At 49.4% G+C, this 17,540-nt stretch overlaps 1 protein-coding gene across 14 annotated transcripts in view; it reads left to right on the top strand.

Annotated features, from left to right (window-relative positions):
- Window positions 1-14,281, top strand: part of PIGG (phosphatidylinositol glycan anchor biosynthesis class G (EMM blood group)) — a 44,276-nt gene extending 29,995 nt beyond the window's left edge. For 10 of the 14 annotated variants that reach the window (XM_040490158.1, XM_040490170.1, XM_040490178.1 and 7 more), the window contains 4 exons: window positions 1,112-1,303; window positions 4,281-4,590; window positions 8,366-8,529; window positions 13,090-14,281. In XM_040490158.1, coding sequence (XP_040346092.1) covers window positions 1,112-1,303; window positions 4,281-4,590; window positions 8,366-8,529; window positions 13,090-13,303 — 880 coding nt within the window. In that variant the 3' untranslated portion in view covers window positions 13,304-14,281. The other 4 variants (XR_005795001.1, XR_005795006.1, XM_040490195.1 and 1 more) reach the window with 4 other exon arrangements.
- The last annotated feature ends 3,259 nt before the right edge of the window (window positions 14,282-17,540 follow it).

Raw genomic sequence — 17,540 nt, 5'->3', positions numbered from 1 at the left:
CCCCGCCCCCCTCTCCAGGGGCCACTGTGCCCACTCCTCAGTCTGGACCCTCCTCCGGCACATCAGGCCCGACCTCTTCCCCTCAGAGGGTGCCCCTTCCTGCATCACAGCTTTCCCCGTGCTGCTGAATTAGTCCTGTCAGTTCGTGAAGAAGCTGCAACGTGGCCCCATTTCTCCTTCAGAGGAGGGCTTCTTGAGAGGCATCTGAACTTACCTTCTTTATTGCTATTTTTCAGTTGTTACAATGAATAATCCAGGAGAGTGCATAAAACATCTAGTTTAAAGAGCGACAGCGAATGGACACCCAGGTGACCACCTCCCAGACCAAGCACCAGGGCAGGGCCAGGCCCCAGCACGACACCCATCACCTCCCGCCATCCCTGGGCCCATGTCCTGACGCTGGCCATATCTTTCCTCTGAGTCTTTTCCAAGTAGTTTTTCCACTGCTGTGTGTTTACCTTGGCAGGGTTAGTCACTCATCCACTTAACAACTATTGAGTGTCTGGCCTTCGTGAGTGTATGCTGTGATGAATGAAACAAAAGAATCCTGCCTTCCAGCGCAGCACTCACTGAGGTGGCAGGATGGTGGGCGGGGGCCGGACAGAGACAGGGCCGCAGCTTTGCCATGACGGCTTTGTGCCCCGAGCCTGACTGCAAAGTCTCCTCGCCTGGGAACGAGCAGACACTCTCAAGTGAGTCAATCTGTGTTAATGAGGGAATGAGAGAGGATTGCGCCAGGACGTGCTGGTCTCCCGTGAGCAGGACGTACGCTGGCAAATACACAGTTTGCCCAGAATCTCTTCACCGGTGGTTGGGGGAACATGGAGTTGCCAGGGGAGCCAGTGGATAGCGTTCTATACAGGTCACTGCGCTGGCCAGTGCAGACCTGGTGGCAGGGACCATTTGTGAATGAGAAATGAGAGCCCAGGTTAACTCATTTGTCGCATTTTAAGAACCTTTGAATTTAAAGCACCAACGATTTTCTTTTCTTTTTTGCTTTTCAGAAAAACCAGCTATTTTTAATACAGTTCCTAGAAAGCCACTCGGTGTAGATCCGTAACATCGATCGCTATACTTACTAGCGATTTGGGGATTTTCCGTTTCATTTCAGTTCTGATCATAAAGCTGAGCTCTCCGTTCTGGCCGCCCTCTCACTCATCATGATTTTTGCGCTGGTGCAGAGGAGGTGCTCCCTGACGTCAAAAGTAGCCATGGCACTTGGCCTCCTGGGTGTCTACTGCTACCGGGCAGCCATTGGAAATGTCCTGTTCCCATGGCAACGAGACAGCAAAGACATTTCCAAGTAAGCGTACTGGCAAATCTATTTAATGTTTTATACACTGAAACGTGCCACGCGGTCTTTAGAACTTTGGAATCGGTTTCTGTGAATCGTGATCTCAGCAGTTACTAGAGCCTGGACAAGGAATGCCTCAATAAACTGATTCTTTTAGTCTCTTTCCTTTGGCAGGAGAAAGACAGATAACGGAGTAAGGTCACTGAGGTTTATTTTTTACAGTAAAGGGTTCTCTAAAAATAAGAAACGGAAAGGATTCAGTTTTGCTCGGTCAAGGAGTAGTAACAGGAATCACAAAGAGGGGTCGCTTCCTATCAGTTGGGAAACAAAGCACACCAGAAAAGTCAACTTTCCCGTAATTTGACGGTGAATTCCTGGGGTGGGGAGGGGCCCCCCCTGTGCTGACTGAGGCATAAATGCCACATTTTATGTGTCAAAAACTGGCAGCTTTTCTTTTTTTAAAGGCAATGTGGGGTGGGGTGAGCAGAGGCTGTTCTGGAGGTTGTAAAACGTGGTAAGAACTTTGAGTGTATCCAACCCTGTGACCTGGGCACCCTCTTATGAAATTTATCTCAAGAACAGAACCAGAGATGAGGCCTGGAACCAGGACACAGGCACGCTCTCTGAAAAATTATTTACAGGTACACAGAGTACAAATCAAGATAATTGGCCGACAGTAGTGGGATGAACCTCTGAGTGATGTTAAAGCTCTGTGCTGGGTATTGTGTCTTCATAGACGATGAGAAGATGTGGACCAGGAGGCTATAAAACTATCATATGGCCCCAGTTGATGAAGTAGATGCGTATTTTTTCATGTTTGTATGAAAGACTCAAATATGTAATTGGTTGTGATTAGATTTAGGACACAGACTCACAGGTGGCTCGTGATCTTCCTTTGCATGCATTTTCATTTTTTTATTGCTTTTCTAATCAGAGAAAGGAAAGCAAATGTCATCTTCTCAGAAAAGGTCAGGGTGTAAGCTGAGGGCTGTGGCCAGGCTGTGTGAGTGGCCAGGAGGCATGAGGCCCACCTGAAAATAGGACCTGCCAACAGTACGGGCAGTTGAAGTGATACCCAGAGCCTGGCTGAGGTGACGGCAGGGTGTAGCCTTCACCCGAGGCAGGGAGGTCAGGTAGGGGGAGGGTGGTGTAGAGACCTCTCAAAGGCTGTTCGCTTTGGAGTCTGAGACTCTGGGCAGATGTCAAGGCTAGATGTCACACTTGAGGATGTCCACAGGGCTGTCTAAATCTCAAAGCGTGATACGTGAATACATTCCTCGCTTCCTCTCAGATCGGTGCACCTAATTTCCTCCTCACTCATCTCAAGACTTGGATCACTTACCTTTCATGGACACTACAGCATGCACCTTCTTGGTGTTCAGAGCACAGTTCAATGCACCCTTTCACTACCCTTCACTGCTTGGTGTTCTGCCTGTAAAATGCCTCCATTCCCCACCCCCATCTATCCTGACTCTAGATCCCTCTCACTAAGAGATCTACTCCAGGTCTCGAGCCGTGCGGGTTCTAGATTTCCCTAACAGCTGCTTCTCTCCATTCAGTCTGCTGCTGTCCATAGATATTCTAAAATACTCCCTTACATTTAGCTCCTGCCCCTTCTCCGCTGTGAGGCCCAGGCTTGCTGGAGTGGAAGGTCAGGTGGACATTGTCCTAGATAGCATTGAATGGTTTGGGGCAAGGAGGTGAACCCCTTGAAGGCACCCACTGGTGTTCTCTTTCGTATTCACCACCCAGAATGCATTCTACCCCCTTTGATGACTCGGACCTTGGCTGATTTCTCCTTCTTTAACCCTACTGGGTCTGTCATCAGCTCTCTGCTTAGCACACCTTGGCCGTGGGGTTGCACCTAACCCTAGCTCTTTGGCTGCCGCATGGCCCTGTGGCTGGCGTCTACACACCAGAGGCACACGGCAGACAGTGCTTGGACTGGTCAAATTCAACTAACCGTGGTTTTAAAAAGGAATCTTTTTTAGGTGCACAAACCTTCCGAGGAAAATCTGAGATAGGAACATTCAGTTTTTCAAAACACATAACGTTATTATGATAATGATTTCACTTAAAATTTTGTTTATTTAGCATTACTTTAAGTGGTCAGCTTTTCTAGTATTTATAAAATACTTGATGTATAGAATTTATTTAAAATATGTTTTAGGGATATATGTGTTTCATTAGATGAAATTTTTTGGTATGGTGTCATAAATTATATCCTTTACAAATAATTGTAAGTGAAGTGCTAAAATAATTCTCAATAATCCTTAACATTTATTACGTGCCAAACACTTTACCTCTGTTCTTTGGTTAACTCCCAGGAGAGCTTGTGAGGTGTAGGTACTGCTTCTCTTCATTTTAGGAATAATGAAGTGAGCGTCAGAAGCCTTAAGTAACTTCCACCAGCAACAGGGCTAGTAGGTGGCAGAGCCCAGATGAACCTGGCCCTCCCCTTCTGCAGGCCCCACAGTGTTCTCTGCACCGTTGTGTATGTGTGCCTGCGTGTGCATACGCAAGTACTCGTGGTTGTGAGCACGTCCAGTTGTATCTTAGCATTATGAACTTAACGGAAGTTTCTGCTAGAGCTTGACCTTATCCCGTTGCAGGGGTCTTTCAAATTAACCGTGTGAAGCCGGTGGGCAGTTTTCCTGGGACCCTACAAGTGATGGCTCTGGCCTTGTGCCAGGCCATCCTTGGGCCAGATGAATGGGACTCCCCAGAGTTCCCATGGGTCCGTTCCATCAGAGATGTGCACAGGGAGAGGACAGGCCTGCCAGCCTCTGAGCAAGGGGAGTCCTGCAGGCTGGGATGCAGAAGCAGACACCCCCACTTCCACGGTGTCGCCCAAGCGGGCGGGCACTATGGCTTCTTTAGTCAGCTAAGTGGACTCTCGGTTTTCATGGAAAAATGTGTTTTGAGTCTTTCGAGCTGGTGCTAATGAATCAAACTCTTTTGCTTTTTTTTTTTTTTTTTTTTTCAGGGGTCTTATTGAAGCTCGTTTCGTTCATGTCTTTGTCCTGGGCATTCTGTTCACGGGCACCAAAGACTTGCTTAAATCTCAAGTCATTGCCGCAGACTTCACAATCAAGACTGTGGGTCTGTGGGAGATATATGGCGGAGTCAGTCTTCTGGCTGCTTTGCTTTTCAGACCACATAATCTTCCAGTTTTGGCATTTAGCCTCTTGATTCAGACTATAATGGCTGAATTCGTCTGGAAGCCCCTGAGGCATGATGCAGCTGAGATCACTGTAATGCATTATTGGTTTGGTCAAGCATTCTTCTATTTCCAGGTAGGTCTTCATTGCTATTGTGAATAGAAGCCCGTTAACTTTTTATGTCATTTCTCTTTTAGTTTTTCTCTGAGAAAGGTTACCATAAGTTGGGAAGTTAAAAAGGCTGTTCAGTGAAGGGACTTTCAGTATGGTGTGGGGGAATGATGCTTAAATTTCATGTGTATTTGATAGGATAAAATTCAGTGACTGACTTAAGACCGACCCCCTCGGTGTGGATCCGTGAGTGCTTAAGACGGTGTGTGGTTGTGCACTAGGTCTATTTACCGTGACTGGTTAGGGAGGCACTTCACTGTTCCATTGCTTTATCTGATGAAGTGATAACTGAAGTTTCTATTCCCTTTCCCCTGGCCATGCTCTTGGGTGTCTTCACGTGGGTATGAATCCCCCGGGGCCCCGTGGTCGTCACGTCTTCTCTCCAGTGTTAAAGGGCCCATCAGAAGCAAGTCCAAGCTGCCTCCAGGATGGACCTCAGTATCTGCCTGTGTGCTTGGAGCAGTGCCTGGGCAGGTGGACAGAGGGCCCAGCTCCTGGCCATAAAGGGACTTAGTTCCATCCCAGCCTTCCCACATCTCTCTGCCCAGTTCGAAGGGCCCCACCCTCAACCTAGTTGCTGCCTCTAGGACCCTGGAGGGTGGGCACAGCTCCCCAGCCTCCCCTGTCGGCCCTGTGCCCTCTGGTGGAAGAACTGTGCGCAAACCCCTGAGTGTCTCAGCTGTGTTTTCCCATCTTTACAGTGAGGATCCGTACTTCCTCTGTGAGCACCAGCTCCTCCCTCCTCTTCCAGACCCTGGGGACTTGTGTGGTCTGTGTGTCCCGATAGGTGGGCCTGGGCTTCTTCCCTGACCTTGCTCTTTCTCTCCTGGTTTCCTGGTGCTCATGGCATCCCCCAAAGAGCAGCCCCCCATCATGGCTTTCCATCTGTTCCCTGAAGGCCAGAAGGGGGTGGGAGAAGTTCTAGAAATCCATAAGTCCTAGAGGATGTGACCTGACCCTCAGAACCCCTCCCCCCCTTGCCATCCGTCTCCCCTGGGGGACTCCATACTTCTGTCTCCAGTCCTGCCCTTGGGTGGCTTCCAGAGTGGCTGTCCCCAGCAGAAATGTGGGTAGCTGCAGCCCTGACACTGGTGTCCAGTACTTTTAAGCCACTTGGCGTCTGGCAGGCACCTGCTGCGCCCTGGTCTCATCTGTCAAATGGAGTAACTAACACCTCATCTCATCCTCGGCTGCTGCAAGGGTTAAAGTAGTGAAGAACGGGAGGCACCCTATATAGTAGCTCTCACTGCCTGCCCGTGTCCCTCAGGACCCACAGAGAAGGCACGATTGGAGTCCGTAGGACCTGGAGAGTGACCGCACTTCCCTGGAGTCGCTGCCCATCCCACGAGGTGCTGGTGGCTGCCCGTCAGTCAGCTCCACCCCTCACAGGCTGGGCCTCACGGTCTTTCCGTCGTGTGTGTGTCTCCGTGGTGTCAAGCAGCCACATTCAAAGACCACAGCCTTTCTTAGCTACCGGTAGAAATATAGAAACAGCCCTGTGGAAGTGAGGGAATACAGTTAGCCCAGGAATTCCAGAACACCAGCCGGAAAGGGGGAAAGGACAAAGCAAGCAGCTGAGGCACCACGAGCCGCAGAAGAGAAAGGCGCGGGTCGGCGTCGGCCTCTGGGTGGCACTTGCTCTGCTTTGTTGGCAGCGACACGCCTGTGTTAGGGCTCTTTCACTCTTGGCCATTCAGTGTGACTGATGTGTTGCTGTAGAAGGACTTTACATTTTTCTGGGCATTCCAGAAATGTCTAGGTGGCCCGTCAGTCTCATGGTCCTCTCTCTGTCTGAAAGCCATGCACAGGCCTTTTCCTGGTGGTGACCTCCGTCCGGGAGTTCCACTGTTGACAGTCTCCGCGTCTCTGACCGCGAGTGCCCTGGTGGGGAATGGGAATACCATCGCCATGGAAAATCGCCCGCCCCTCTCCCTTCTGCAGGCTCCCGGGTGCCATGCTACACAGTGAGCGTGTCTGATGGGCACCAGACGCTCCTACCCCAGGGGCACGTGGACCGCCAGGACTCCACACGGGAGCGATTTCGGCATATCCACAGATACGTCATGGTGCTCGTGAACTAGCCACATGGTAGACACTGCCGGCTCCCTCTGAGCCGAGATGGAGAAAGTGGCTGCTGGCTTGGCACAGTGTCCTGCACTGAGGCCTCGGTGTCAGGAAGACTGAGGAGCCATGGTCACGCCCCGAGCAAGGAGACAGCCTCACGTTCAGTGTGCTCCTCTGTGGCACGCGGCCACTTTCCCCGGGTGGTGAGGAAGGAGCACTGGTGATCGCACGTGGTACTGGTTCTCGTCCGGTGCTGCCTTGGGCAGTGGAACCCGCAGCAGACTGTGGTGTGTGCTGGGGGGCCTGTCCGCACGCAAACTCAGCACAGACCCTGTGCAGCAAGTCCTGCGGCACGTCGGATCCTGAGCAGCAGCAGTGTGGGTCTCCGTCGCCTCTCCCCTGCCCACAGCCCTTCCCTCATGGTCAGCTTTCCCGGGACAAGACCTACAGGCTTGCTGCCCCTCCTTCTTGCCCTCAGCTCCGTGATTCCTGGTACCCAGCTGGCCTCCTGGGTTCCCACCTGTTCACTGAGGGTCACAATGGCACCACATCAGGACTGTTGAGGACTGAATGAGTCGATGGAAGTAAAGCCCCAGAGCAGGCCGTCTGTGCCTTGGCTGCGATAACAGTATTGCGGTCAACCCTCTCTGGATACGAGTGAGTCGGCCTCAGTGGGATCTCCGGCAGCTTCCCAGTGTCAGATCCACTTGTCCTTCCTCATGCCTCCCTTGCCACAGCACTTGGGACTCTTCCTCCCTCTGCTCAGCAGCTCCAGGGTCTCCCCGGTCTGTCGCAAGGGGCTTCTGAATGGGAATTACATAATCGCAAAGGCTCAGGCGGCCACTGGCAAAGTGGGCAAAGGGGAAGCCGCACAGGAGAGGTTGCTGTCCGGGGAGGGGCCCGCTGTAAGAGGGTGTCTCTGAGGTATCTGGGAGGTCTGCCAACATGACCCGGTGACCATCTGGAATGACGCAGCAAAGGAGGAGGCACTGGGGTTCCCCTGGCAAGTCTGTGAAGCCATGAACACCTGGCTGGAGTTGTGTCCTCAGCCATCAATAAGTGGTTCCAGGAGGGATCTTTGCTGGGCTGGGACAGACATTTGTGCGATCAAACTTATAAATGTCCTGAGTAGCTAAGGAAAAGGTCACCAGCAGTGATGAAGACTACAAGTAGAGAGAGGGACTGAATCTTAGGAGACCCTTCCCTTGGATGTAGACCCTACCCTTTTGTGCAAGATGAGCCATGCATTCGTTACCCACCAGGGTCTCGGATCCGACACGTAAGCTGGAGGCCAAGCCCCTCCCCCCCCCCCCCCCGTGGCCAGCGTGCCCTCTTCTTCCTAGCAGCAGCATTCACCCATTGAAAGAGCCATGTGGCAACACCACCTTCAGCCTCTCCTTGGCCACCTTGCCTCCCAAGACCAGGTGCAGCCCTCAGACAGGGTCTCTGTTGTAGGGAGGTCGGCGTGTCTGTCTTAAGTAGATAGATCTGAGGAAGGTTTGGAATTTTCCGTAGTTCATCGGCAGACGTATATTTGTTCCTCCCCACCTGGCGGTGAGGTGGGAAAGGAGTGGGCGGGCATCTGGGGCTCCTGGGTGTCCGTGTCACTGTGACCACATGCAGCTTTCTTCGGTTGCTGGTGGCTGTGTCAGTGCTGCTTCTACCTGTGTTCCAGGGAAACTCCAACAACATAGCCACGGTGGACATCTCAGCGGGCTTCGTGGGCCTGGACACCTACGTGGAGGTCCCAGCTGTGTTCCTGACCGCATTTGCAACGTTCGCAGGACCCGTGCTGTGGGCCAGCCACTTAGTGAGCTTCCTGAGCTCAGAAACCAGCAGGTGAAGCTGTTCTTTGTCTCTTAGCACAAACCCTGATGGCAGGTCGGCCGTTTAAAGAGAGTACCTTATTCCAGATACAGGGTTCCAGACCCCAAGGGGCTAAAAGTCTTCATGCATTCTCCTTTCCGCAAATAAGAACGAACAGTCCACAGCATGTGAGCCAGAGGCGGGTGCAGGTCAGGTCTGTGGCCACCCGGGCCCTGTGTCGGGATGATGGGGAGGCCACAGGGCAGCCAGCTTCTGCTGCTCTCTTCCAGCCTATACCAGGGTATGGTTTCCAGGGACCCTTCTCGGTTTCTTTGCTTGCTGGTGGCCTTATTGGCCACCCTTCGGGCACAAAGACAGGACATGCTGGCTCTCACCTCCAGGACCCCTGCTACAGAGGAGCCTGCACAGGCCTGAGGGGATGCCATCAGTGGGTGCATACTCTGGGGCCGTGCCCTGCCCTGCCACCGAGAGGCCCCCTCGGGCTCCACCTGGTGGCCCGCCCCTCTGGCCAGCCCATGGGGCAGCCTACCCCATCCTCCTGCCCACCATGCTCCTCCCTGCTTCCTCATTTGTTTATGCATTGGCCCTCCCAGAAAGAAGGCTTCATAAGGCAGGGGCTTCCCAGTGTGTGTACCACGGTAACAGCGCCTGGGTCCGGCCTGGCAGAGTGCAGCCTGAGGGGCATGTGGCCTGCCTGATTCTGCACTTTCCAAATAGGCCCAGACTCTCCCTTCTGTAAAACGGTGTGATGGTATCACCTCCTGGGGGGTGGGGCCTATGTGAGGAGTCCCACGGGTGCTGGAGGTGGTGTGAGCAGCCGTGCAACGTGTGTCGGGGCTCTCTCAGTGCCCCAGTCCCAAAAGCACCGTTGCCTTTCTTAAGCTACTCAGTAACACCCCATAGGCGTGGTCTCCCCTCTGAAAGCCAACGTCTGGCTGAGGTGCTAGACCAGCCCCCACATGCTGAGTAGGCTGTGGAACGTGCGGGGCAGGCCCCAGAAGGACAATATTCCTGCCAAATGTCCCGCTGTGTCCCCAGCCCTACAGGGGGATGTCGCTTGGGGGAGGTTGAGGCCTCCTGTCCCTGTTACCCCTCTAGACCCCCACTCCTCTGCCCCCCCATTAGAGTGCAGCCCCTGCTATGGTGACTTGCTGACCCATGTCTGAACTTCCCGGGACATGCTCAGGTCCCACCTCTCAGGACAGCACATACTTCATGGGAAGCCTCTCGTCCTCACCCCAGACCAGCTCCTGAGACTCAGGCCTCAGGGACCCTCGACTTCTGCCCCCAAGTTCATGTCCACGGGCCACCATCTTCTCCCATTCCACAGTCACGTAAGGGGTGGAGGGGAGTGTAGGAGTGAGTGAGGTGATACCCTCTAGTCAAAGTTTAGAGCAAGAAAGCAAGTAAAGGCTTCACCTGTGGAGAGCAGGCTTCCTACTCCGGGGACCTTCTGGCCGCCCCTCTGAATTGCCACGGTTGATGTTTGGCTTCCCAAATGTGGGAGTCTCATTTCTCCAGCTCGCTCTAGGTTTCCTGAGGAGAGATGCCTACAGGTCAGTGTGTTTTCCTCGGATGCACACTTGGGGACCGTCTGTGGATAGTCACTGCTCGTCTGATGGTCAGCGCCTCCAAGCCAAGGCACTGCTGGCTGGAGCAGAGGCATGTGGGGGCCGCTGCACTGCCCGCGATAACCTTCAGGCTCTCGTGCTGCCTGTGAACCTACGTGGGCCACGAGACCACTACTGACCTGTTGGTTCTCTCCCTAGCAGGCTCCTAGATGTCTCTGTGACCAGGGTTAGGTTGGGTTGGGAGGCCTCGGTCCTCGTCAGTGCCGTCATGTGTTGGGGACCCAGAGGGCCTTGGGTTGGCGAGACGTGCTCGCCTCTGCCTTGGAGAGCTTGACTGCCTTAGTGCACATGGCTCTGCTAAGCACACCGTGTCCGGTCTGCAGACCAGCTGAACAGGTGGGCCAGGGAGGATGAGGGCCAGACAGTGAGAGCCTAGGCTTCTGTGAAGGGCAGCTTCTCTGGTGCTGGGATCGCAGTTTGATATTCCTGACGCTTTTCATCTGTATTGGGGAGAAAAAAAAAACAAATCATTTTTTTTTAAGTAAGCTGAAAGCATTTTAATCAACTGGAGAGTATTACATGACGTTTTCCCTAATTAAGAAATGTTTCTCTTTTATTTTAGAAAAGGTTTTGTTTTTTCTTTTTAAAAAAAATTTTTTTTTCAACGTTTATTTTTTTGGGGACAGAGAGAGACAGAGCATGAACGGGGGAGGGGCAGAGAGAGAGGGAGACACAGAATCGGAAACAGGCTCCAGGCTCCGAGCCATCAGCCCAGAGCCTGATGCGGGGCTCGAACTCACGGACCGTGAGATCGTGACCTGGCTGAAGTCGGACGCTTAACCGACTGCGCCACCCAGGCGCCCTGCTTTTTCTTTTTTAAAAGCTTTTACTTTTACATCAAGTTCTACTCATTGGTTTTTGGAGTTGTTTTGTTTCAGTCAAGTAAGAAAACTAGAGCTATATTAAAATAGTAGAAAAAGAAAATATTGCTAGTGGCTCAGAAACTGGGCCCTGGGTGTTCATGACCCTTGGCTACAGGGGCTGGCTTCAGGTCTAGAGCCTGGTGGCATGAGCAGCCCTGCTGAGCTAGGCTGTGAGGCCTTCATTCACTCCCTACAGTGCACGTCATCTTAGCTGAGGTTGTGGGAATGGTGACCCCCTGGATGTTGCTGTGGAAGGAAGAAGCCAGAGTTTTCTAACTAGGTCATGTTTACTATGTGTGAAATTGTGGCAAGCTCCAGCTCCCGTGCTGTCTGCTCAAGAAGGGAGCAAGGTCCGCAGGCTCTTAGCTAAGCACGGACTCCATGGCACTCCCCAAGAGAGGGGTAGCAGAGCCATGGGCCACAAGTATTCATCCAGGAAGCTGTTCCCAAGAGTTTCACCGGTATTGGTGCAGTGGCCCTTGAGGGACGTAATGACATAATGCCTCAGGGCCCAGCTCCCTGGAGGTCCTCGGCCTAATGGACTGGATCTTCAGTGGGACCCGAGGTGCAGGAGCTCATGGGCTGGTGGCAGTAGCAGAGAGACGGGTCCGTTACTTGCTGAGCACATCACAGAGATGAGCCCAGAATGGCTGAGCCCCTGAGTCTGCTGGTGTTGGCCAGGACAGCTGCCCAGAGAAGGGCATGTGGGTGGAAGTGGTCACGATCAGTCAAGGGAGCTGGAGAGGAGCACGCACAAAGGGACGAGGCCACAGGATGGCATGCAAGTAGAAGCAGAGAGAGTATGTTGCCTGCCGGGGATGATGGGGCAGCTGGAGAATGCGGCAGGAAGGAAGGATGGGCACCAAGGCCCAAGACGGAGAACCAGTTAGGGCAAGGTGAGGGCACAGAAGGGGACAAGAACTGTGAGCATGAGGGGCCAGGCATCCTTTGGCCCTTGAGTGACTGTTTGGCTCCTCTCACTGGACAGTGAGCACACTGGGGGGAATCTTAGATGGCACCAGATAGTTGTTGCCAGGTCGACAGGCCCAGGGAGCCCCTTTGTGGAGCACATATGTGCACACACTCACTCCTCTGCCTCCCAGCCTTTGCTCTACACAGAACTGATTGCTCACCTTTCATGTCCAGACCCTTCCCAGTATGAGCATGGCACCCCAAGACTCCCCTAAGCACACAGAGCATCTACTCTGGTGGGTGTGCTCGCTCCCCACCTGGAAGTCCAGTAATCCCAGGCCCATGTCCATATCCCCATACGAAGCACTGCTGATGTGAGTCCCACCCAGTGAAGATAGCTGTGCGTGTGATGAAGGCCACACTTCAGGAAGAGTGGGCAGCGGTGATGTGTGGCATAGACTGACCACAGACGCTCATTGCAGTGTTTGAGGGGAGGCGTCAGAACTAAAACTTGTCTTCTTTTTTTTAATGTTTGTTTATTTATTTTTAAGACAGTGGGGGAGGGGGAGAGAGAGGGAGAGACAGAGAATCCCAAGGAAGGCTCCACGCTGTCAGCGCAGAGCCCAACGTGGGGCTCGAGCTCACAGACCGTGAGATCACGACCTGAGCATGTGCTTTGAGGGCTGCTTCATGTTTGGGCATGTTCTTCGCGGTTCATTTGCTTAGCAAACACTCGCAGGCCAGTGTCCCCAGACCACACCAACCAGATGCTTCACTGGACAGCACAAAGCAGAGCTCAAAACTTGTATCTCATCCAGTGGGATTTTCTTTTCATTGTGTTTCATAATATTTGTGCTGTATAGTAGTACATGCACATAATTTTTAAACATAACTGCAAAAGCTGGAGGGCACTTTTCAAAACTATTCTTGCAGATTGTGACACTGGAGAGGGACAGGTTAGCCACCTGCAGCTGATGTCCCCTCAGGCAAGCTCCTACCCATCAGACTGACCAGACCCAGACTGGGAGGCCGGGGTGGGGTGGAGGGCCAGGAGGAAGAATTACCACGGTCATTTTCAAAGTAAAAATACTGTTTGCTTTTATGTTCGTGCCTTATATGAGGCAGAAGTGGCAGGTACTAATCCATATTTCCCTTTTTATTAACAGTGGTTCTGCACTGAGTCATGCTTGCTTCTGCTACGCACTGATCTGTTCTTTTCCAGTTTCTGCGTATATCATTTTGGTGACATCCCTGCGTTACCATTTATTTATATGGAGTGTGTTTTCCCCAAAACTTCTTTATGAGGGAATGCACATCCTCATCACAGCTGCCATCTGTGTGTTCTTCACAGCCATGGATCAAACCAACACAAAGTCATAGGCACTGGGAGAACAATATATTTCTAAAGTCCATTCATCATGCATCTGAGTAGTGAAAAAAATCTGTTTAAATGCGAGAACGTTCTTAAAAATATCGTGAATTCTACAGAGTTGATGAATAGCTTCAGTTTCTTTCACTGCTATACTTGAATTTAGATCAAATAGTAAGTGATTTGAAAGGTCACTTTAAAGTAGTTTGAATATGAATCATGTTCCCTTGTTGACAGTAACTCCATAAACTTCTGAACTTCTAATTTCCTCTGACTCAAATGTATGCGTTACTGCGGCGTCGTGTGGACTTAAGAGAGCCCGGGAAGTCTGTGGGAGGAGGCTTACCCACTGCCGGCGTTTACGTCACAGAGCTCAGACCCTTCACTACCCTAGAAGACACTGGAGGTCTCGGGGAGCTTCGGTTATCATGGGTGGGTTTCATCTATCAACATGAAGACATTTCAAAAGCTAGTCATTGAAAAGAAAGATGTAAATTCAGTCCATGTTAACATAGCGTATTTTTAAGAAAAGTGACTATTTTTTTCCAAAAGAAAAATACGTACTGAGGAGAGTGGCATTGGTTCACGTTTTTGCAAATCTCTGTAGCGTCTGGTGGCTAGATTCTGCAATCATTCTGTTGTCATATGTGTGTTTGGTTGAAGTAGTCACACAAATACATGGTTGGGAAAGGGGGGAGGAGCGTTCTTTTTCTAATCCTTGTGGATGTTCTTTTTCAGACTCCATTAAAACTCGACAAACAACAGTTTCTTAAAGGTTAACTGGAGAAAAAGCAAGTGCATGTAAAACAGGTGAAGCCCTATTAAGGTCTGCACCTGAGTTAGCAGTTACCTGGTTGAGAAGTTCTGGGTCTGTGTATGAGATAGTTGGGGGAGCTGGGTGAACTGTATGCAGAGCTTTCTGTACTATTTTTGCAACTTCTTGTGAGATTTAGACTATTTTAAAATAAAAGTTATTTTATAAAAGAAAAGATTGCAGTGCCTGGTTGGCTCAGTCAGTTAAGCGTCCAATTCTCAGTTTCGGCTCAGGTCATTCGTGATCTCATGGTTTTGTGAATTCAAGCCCCGCATCAGGCTCCATGCTTACAGTGCAGAACCTGCTTGGGACTCTCTGTCTCCCTCTCTCCCCGCCCCTCCCCCACTTGCACTGTCTCTGTCTCTCAAAATAAATAAACTTACAAAAATTAAAGATTAGTTGCAGTGTGGAATCTGAAACTGTGTCAGTGAAATTCTCTGCTCCAGTTTATTAAAATTCACTGATCAGGGGCACCTGGGTGGCTCAGTTGTTTAAGCATCTGACTTTGGCTCAGGTCATGATCTCATGGTTTGTGAGTTTGAGTCCCCCCACGTCGGGCTCTGTGCTGACAGCTCAGAGCCCGGAACCTGCTTCAGATTCTGTGTCTCCCTTTCTCTCTGCCCCTCCCCTGCTCACGCTCTATCTCTCTCTCAAAAATAAACAAACATTTTAAAAAACTAAATATATCTTAAACTATAGTCATCACACTGCACATTATATCCCCAGGATTTATTTTATAACTGAAAGTTTATACCTCTTGACCCCCTTCATCCACCCCCATTCCCCGCCTCTAGCAACCCCCAATTCGTTTTCTGTATCTATGAGCTTTGGGTTTTTTTTTTTGTTTGGGATCCCATATATAAGAGAGATCACACAGGATTTTTCTTTCTCTGACTTATTTAGCATAATGCCCTCAAGATCCATCTATGTTGTCGCATATGGCAATATTGTCGTGTGTGTGTGTGTGTGTACAAATATATGCCATGTTTTCTTTATCCATTCATCCATCAATGGGCACTTAGTTTGTCTTCATATCTTGGCTATTGTAAATAATGCTGCTATGAATCTGGAGGTACAGGTATCTTTTTGAGTTAGTGTTTTTATTTCCCTCAGATAAATACTCAGAAGTGCAATTGATGGATTATATGGTTGTTCTATTTTTAGTTTTTTGAGGAACCTCCGTATTGTTTCCATAGTGGCCACACCAATTTACATTCTCACCAACAATGCACAAGGGCTGCTTTTCTCCACATCCTCATGAACGCCTTTGTTATTTCTTGTCCTTTTAAATAATTTTCTAATGTTTATTTTTTTGAGAGAGAGGAAGAGAGACAGCATGAGCAGGAGAGGGGCAGAGAGCAAGGGAGACACAGAATCCGAAGCAGGCTCCAGGCTCAGAGCTGTCAGCACAGAGCCCAACGTGGGGCTCAAACCCACGAACAGAGGGATCATGACCTGAACCAAAGTCAGTTGCTTAACTGACTGAGCCACCCAGGTGCCCCTATTTCTTGTCTTTTTGATGGGAGAGTGTTTCTTAATGTACAGATACTTAATATTTAATTTACAAATATTTTAAGATTTTTTTTTATCACTTTCTAAAATTTTTTTTTCTAGTTACAGGTCATTTCCCACTTAATAATCCATTCTGAAAATCCATTGTTTCATGCTAAAACAGTAACTGGGGATCTATTTTCCATTATTTTAAATAGAAAACCATGAGGATGCAATTCATATCATACTCAAGCCCCCAATCAGTTTCCTAAAATGTAGCTACATATAGCAAAGTGTCTACATTTGCTATCATGTTAAGATACAAGATGCTTAAAATTGGTTCCTGGCCATCAAATAGTTAATATGGTTACGAACAACAGTTGCTCTGTGTCTTTTCTCCTAGATTTTAAAAATAGAAACTTAAAATCATTTTAAGCCTTTTTACCTCTCCAAAATAAACACTTAAAGCTATAAATTTCTCTGTAAGGTTTATTTTCACTGTATTTACAAAATTTCATATGCTGCATTTTTATTATCATCCAGTTTGAAATATTTCCTGCTTCACTTTTTGGCCTAGTAGTTGGTCCATCTTGATGAACATTCCATGTGCAATAGGAAAAGAAGAAAAACTGTAGTGTCAGCAATCATTTAGTGTGATATCTTATACCTGTTGATTAGGTCGAAGTAGTTGTCAGCCAGACCTTCTACATCCTTACTGATTTGTTTGTCTACTTATTCTTTCAATTACTGAGAGGATAGCTACAATTTCTATGATTGTGGATCTATGTGTTTCTCTCTTAGATCTGTTAGTTTTTGCTTCATGTATTTTGCGTTTCTATGCAATAATAATGAGGTAGCAAAAAAGATACATTAAGAAAACAGTTCCATTTCCAACTGCACACAAAAAAGTTACACACCGGGGCGCCTGGGTGGCTTGGCCGGTTAAGCGTCCGACTTCGGCTCAGGTCATGATCTCATGGTCCGTGAGTTTGAGCCCCGCGTCGGGCTCTGTGCTGACAGCTCAGAGCCTGGAGCCTGTTTCAGATTCTGTGTCTCCCTCTCTCTCTGCTCCTCCCCTGTTCATGCTCTGTCTCTCTCTGTCTCAAAAATAAATAAACGTTAAAAAAAATTTTTTTTTAAAGTTAAACACCTACAAGTAAATTCAGCAAGGGAGGTGAAAGACCTGTACTCTAAGAATTGTAAGACATTGATAAAAGAAAGTAAAAACACAAATGAAAAGATATACCATGCTCATGGATCAAAATAATACTGTCAAAATGTTCATATTACCTGTCCCCAAAAATCTACATATTTAATGCAATTCCTATCAAAATATCAATTGCATTTTTCACAATACTAGAACAAATAATCCTCACATGTGTATAGAACCACAAAGGACCATGGGGTGCCTGGGTGGCTTGGTCGATTAAGCATCCGACTTCGGCTCAGGTCATGATCTCGCAGTCCGTGAGTTCGAGCCCCGCGTCGGGCTCTGTTGCTGACAGCTCAGAGCCTGGAGCCTGTTTCAGATTCTGTGTCTCCCTCTGTCTGTGACCCTCCCCTGTTCATGCTCTGTCTCTCTCTCTCTCAAAAATAAATAAAAACGTTTAAAAAAATTAAAAAAAAAAAAGAACCACAAAGGACCTCAAACAGCCAAAGCATTTTAAGAAAGACCAAAGCTGACATGTCACAATCCCAGATTGCCAGATACATTACAAATTTATAATAATCAAAAGAGTATGGTACTGGCACAGAAACAGACACATAGATCAATGGAACAGGCTAGAGAACCCAGAAATAAACTCAAGCTTATATGGTCAATCTATCACAATGAGGCAAGAATATACAATGGGGAAAAGACAGTCTCTTAATAGATGGAATTGGGAAAACCGGACAGCTACATGCAAAAGAATGACACGGGACCACTTCCATACACCATACAC

The sequence above is a fragment of the Herpailurus yagouaroundi genome, unplaced genomic scaffold, assembly GCF_014898765.1.
Source record: "Herpailurus yagouaroundi ecotype Mexico unplaced genomic scaffold, PumYag 28, whole genome shotgun sequence".
NCBI classification, from domain to species: Eukaryota; Metazoa; Chordata; class Mammalia; order Carnivora; family Felidae; genus Herpailurus; species Herpailurus yagouaroundi.
The sequence above is the reverse complement of the archived record's forward strand: the minus strand, read 5'-3'. Positions and strand labels throughout refer to the sequence as shown.